Raw genomic sequence first — 5000 nt, 5'->3', positions numbered from 1 at the left:
GACAGGACGCGTTGTCAAGAAGACAGGACGCGTTGTCAAGAAGACAGGACGCATTGTCAGTGACACAAAAGGAAAGGGCGTGGTGTTCGGAGCATAAAAAAGGACAAGACGTGGTGTCGAGTGGACAGGACGTTGTGTAAACAGGACAAGACGTGGTTGTCAAGAAGACAGGACGTGGTGTCAGTTACATAGGACGTGGTGTCGGTGACGTAAGAGGACAGGACGCAGTCGTCGTCAAGGAGACAGGACGCGGTCGTCGTCAAGAAGACAGGACGTGGTGTCAAGAAGACAGGACGTCGTCGTCAAGAAGACAGGACGTGGTGTCAAGGAGACAGGACGCGGTCGTCGGTAAGAAGACAGGACGTGGTGTCAAGAAGACAGGACGTGGTGTCGGTAACGTAAGAGGACAGGACGCGGTCGTCGTCAAGGAGACAGGACGTGGTGTCAAGGAGACAGGACGTGGTGTCAAGAAGACAGGACGTGGTGTCGGTAACGTAAGAGGACAGGACGCGGTCGTCGTCAAGAAGACAGGACGTGGTGTCAAGAAGACAGGACGTGGTGTCGGTAACGTAAGAGGACAGGACGCGGTCGTCGTCAAGGAGACAGGACGTTCTGTCAGTAACACTGGACGTGGTGTCGGTAACGAAAGAGGACAGGACGTGGTGTTGCTGAGGGTGTAACACAAGAGGGGGGTAGTTGGTTGGTTGGTGGGGTGGACAGGACGGTGGGTGAGGAGGACAGGGAGAAGAAGGGGTGTGGTGTGGTGTGCGGAGGTGTGGTGGATAAGGACAGGACAGGACAGGACAGTGTGAGAACCGAGTCGCACGGGCTGCCATGTTCGGGTCCCGCTACGTGTGCGGTCCCGCGGGACAGGACGAGACAGGGGCACACGAGGTGAGTGGGCAGGACAACAGCTTTCTGGCTTGCTAAGCCTAGCCTAGCATAGCTAGCTAGCTAGCTGGGTCATCATCGTGACCCACGGATTTTTGTCCTTTGTGTGTGTGTGTGTGTGTGTGTGTGTGTGTGGAACCCTTTTCTTCTTTTTTCTTTCTTTTCTTTTTTTTCTTCTCAATTTCGTTTCTTTCTTACCTGCTTTTTCTACACACATGAAAATGTTTTTTTCTTATTAATCAACAGAACTGACTTTTCTTTTCTTTCTTTTTCTTTTCTTTCTTTCCTTCTTTTCCTCTCTTGTTTTCTTTCTTTCTTTCTTACTTTACAAAAGAAAAAAAAAGGTTTCTATTGTTAGGGACCTGAACTGATACTTTGGTATAAAAGAGAGAGAGAGAGAGAGAGAGAGAGAGAGGGGTTTTTTTAATTTTCTTTTCTTTTCTTTTTTTTTTTTTTTGAGAAATCAAAATCACTTTCGTGATGATGGGAAATGATTTTCAAAGTACAAACAAACAAGCAAGCAAACAAAACAGACCAACGAACTAACTAACTAACTAACTAGCAAACAAACAAATAAACAAACGAACTAACAAAATAAGTTTTGGCCACAGGCAGTTTCAGTTTCAGTTTCAGTTTCTCAAGGAGGCGTCACTGCGTTCGGACAAATCCATACACGCTACACCACATCTGTTGAGCAGATGCCTGACCAGCAGCATAACCCAACGCGCTTGGGTTGCCACAGGCAACTAAGTATGATTATAGGTTAGACATTCCTTATGACGGTCAAAGATCTTCGAAAGTAAAACGTGAAAAACAACAACGACAACGAATAAACAAAATGATAAATGAATAAATTAACCAACAAATCATTAGATCGATAAATAAGCTAAACAAACTAAAAAAAAATTTTTTTGAAAGAAGAAGAAAAAAACGACAGAACACAGGGGGCAGGAATGACCAGCCATGAACAAATGATATTAACCCCCGAAAACGGAGTATGGCTGCCTACATGGCAGGGGGGCAAGAAAAGGACAAACACGTAAAAGCCCACTCGTATCTATATACGAGTGAACGTGGGAGTTGCAGCCCACGAACGAAGAAGAAGAAGAAGAAGAAGAAGAAGAAGAAGAAGAAGAACAACAACAACAACAACAACAACAACAACAACAACAAGATGATGGCAGAGTTACTTCAATCGCACGAAGACGAGCGTGAAAGATACTTGACTTGTTAAGTTGAAGTTTGTGTTCCCCCAGGTCTAAGTACCCCAAGGCCTAGGTTTCGCCAAGATTATGTATTCCCCCAGGTATATGTATGTATGTATGTTTATTTAAACACACACTTTTGGGTACTGGTCAGCAGTGGTTAGTGGTGGTCAGCAGTGATTAGTGGTGGTCAGCAGTGATTAGTGGTGGTCAGTGATTAGTGGTGGTCAGCAGTGATTAGTGGTGGTCAGTGATTAGTGGTGGTCAGCAGTGATTAGTGGTGGTCAGTCGTGGTCAGTGTAGGTCAGTGATTAGTGGTGGTCAGCAGTGGTCAGTGGTGGTCAGTGATTAGTGGTGGTCAGTGGTGGTCAGTGATTAGTGGTGGTCAGTGGTCAGTCGTGTCAGTGTATTAGTGGTGGTCAGTGATTAGTGGTGGTCAGTGGTCAGCAGCGGGTCAGTGATCAGCAGTGGTCAGTGTGGTCAGTGATTAGTAGTGGTTAGGATCAGCAGTGGTCAGTGGTGGTCAGTGATTAGTGGTGGTCAGTGATCAGCAGTGGTCAGTGGTAGTCAGTGATTAGTGGTGGTCAGTGATCAGCAGTGGTCAGTGGTGGTCAGTGATTAGTGGTGGTCAGTGGTCAGTGGTGGTCAGTGGTGGTCAGTGATTAGTGGTGGTCAGTGGTAGTCAGTGATTAGTGGTGGTCAGTGATCAGCAGTTGTCAGTGGTGGTCAGTGATTAGTGGTGGTCAGTGATCAGTGGTGGTCAGCAGTGGTCATGAGATTATGATAATGTACAAACGTGACAAAGCAATCCAAGGTTGTTGTTGTTTTTCGTAAGAAGTGGCCACTAGTGGTTAGAAATGGTCAGTAATGGCCAACAGTAATCAAGAGTGGCCAGCTTGTGGTGAAAGCCGAACTATGTATAGTTATTGCTCTTGTTATTAAAAGTGTGTGTACACTTCAGTTTGACGTACATGCACATCGTGTGATTTTAGACGAAGAAATCTAAATATATTTGTTTAATAATTACGATGTAATAATTAATTGCAATGTTTTTAAAAGCGAATATGTGAAATGCTTTTATTTGAGAACATATGTTTATCACTCTTGTTTAATCAAGTTATCCGCGTGTGTGGGGCGGGGGGTGCGGGGAGGGGGGGGGGTGCGGGTGTGTGCTGATTATCTGGTTGTGGTTTTCCGCAATTCATCTTTATTCTTATCTTATCTGTCTATTATAATCAATGTGCAGTATAGTAGGCTATGTTTATAATTATATTCAAATAATGTTTCTTAATTCTTTCTGTTTTTACATTAAGAATACTAGTTATTACCTGCAGTGTGTGGATGTATGTATGAAACGATGTATGTGATACTTTTTTTTTTTTTTTTTTTTTACATTTGTATCTTCGTAATATTTGTAGGGGCTGTTGTTGGCTTTTACAATTATGGTCCCCATGTTGTTTACTTGTCTATGTTGTGATAATGCACCTGACCAAATTTCTCCAGTTGGAGATAATAAAGTTATTCTTATCTTATCTTATCTTAAAGAGAGAGAGGCACACACACACACACACACACACACACACACACACACACACACACACTCTCTCTCTCTCTCTCTCACTCACTCTCTCTCTCTCTCTCTCTCTCTCTCTTAATCGTGAAGGCAAACAGGGAAGATATCAAGACACGACAGTGGGAGCTGTGGACAAAATCCCCGTGAATTCCCCCACTGCTCAAGGGAACCCGGAACATGTCATTTCCTGGGTCACTGTTGCAGTCAGTCGTTCGCTGAACTTTTGTGCCATTCTGGGCTGCATTACGTAGCAGCAGCATTGTGCTACTGTTATCTTGTCAGCACATGCACACACGCCTTACTCAACAATAGTGGTGGTTAGGGAGGGGTGGTGGTGGTGGTGGTGGTTGTGGTGGTGGTGTTGGTGGTGGTGGTGGTTGTGGTGGTGGTGGTGAGGTGACAGTGGGGGTGGGTGGGTGTGGTGGTTAGTGTTGGAGGAAGGGAGGAGAGGTGGGTGGGTGGTGTGGGAGGGGGTTGTGGGGGGGCGGGGGGTAGAGTGAGAAAGAGGCCCACAGAGAGACAGACAGACAGACAGACAAAGAGACAGAGAGAGACAGGGATAAAGAGACAGAGAGACAGACAAAGAGAGAGAGAGAGAGAGAGACAGGGACAAAGAGACAGAGAGAGACAGTGAGAGAGGGAGAGGGAGAGAGAGAGAGAGAGAGAGAGAGCGGAGGGAAAAGAGAGAGCTTACTCTCCACCCTCTCTCGGCACCCTCTCTCTTTCCCCCCCCCTCTCTCTCTCTCTCTCTCACTCTCCCACCAGTTCGGACTGGGATCATGATAATGAAATGACGTTCGTTGCTGTTGAAAGGCAAGGAAAAAACATGACTGTGAAGGGGAATTAAATCGTAATATTATTTCTCAGTTGGTTTTCTTCTTCTTCTTCTTCTTCTTCTCCTCTCTTTTTGTGTGAAGGGGTGGGTGTACTCCCAAGTTGAACTTGCGCAAACTTCCTTGTCGATGAATTGGAGGAAGGAAATAGGTAGGGTGGGGGAGAGGGAGATACAGAGAGCGAGAGAGAGTCAGGGGATTTCCCTATTCTACTCTGATTGGTTGAGGAAAGTGGGGGGGTGGGGGTGGGGGGGGGGGGGAGGGGGGAGGAACCATAGGACTAAGGGGTTGTTGGGGTGGGTGGGTAGGGGGGTGGGGTGTGAGTGAGGAGACGTTGTACTTGTGCGTGTGTGTGTGTGTGTGTGTGTGTGTGTGTTGGGAAACTGTAGTCGACTGAATCAAGTTTAGTTGGGTTGGGAGACGGTGGTGGGTGGGCGGTGGGCGAGTGGTGTGGGGAGGGGGGGGGGGTGGAGTGGGGGCAGGGGAGGGAAAGGGGTG

The 5000-nt window shown here is 46.7% G+C and overlaps 1 protein-coding gene across 7 annotated transcripts in view; it reads left to right on the top strand.

Annotated features, from left to right (window-relative positions):
- Positions 1 to 5000, top strand: part of LOC143301545 (uncharacterized) — a 92197-nt gene that overhangs the window by 38222 nt on the left and 48975 nt on the right. For 5 of the 7 annotated variants that reach the window (XM_076615917.1, XM_076615916.1, XM_076615919.1 and 2 more), the window contains exon 2: positions 1 to 894. This exon is cut by the window's left edge. The exons of the other annotated variants lie outside the window; for them this stretch is intronic. In XM_076615917.1, coding sequence (XP_076472032.1) covers positions 835 to 894 — 60 coding nt within the window. In that variant the 5' untranslated portion in view covers positions 1 to 834. The remainder of the gene's footprint in view (positions 895 to 5000) is intronic. 7 annotated transcript variants of the gene reach the window in all.

This window comes from Babylonia areolata, chromosome 27, assembly GCF_041734735.1.
Source record: "Babylonia areolata isolate BAREFJ2019XMU chromosome 27, ASM4173473v1, whole genome shotgun sequence".
NCBI lineage: Eukaryota > Metazoa > Mollusca > Gastropoda > Neogastropoda > Buccinidae > Babylonia > Babylonia areolata.
This window is presented reverse-complemented; position numbering and strand designations above follow the sequence as displayed.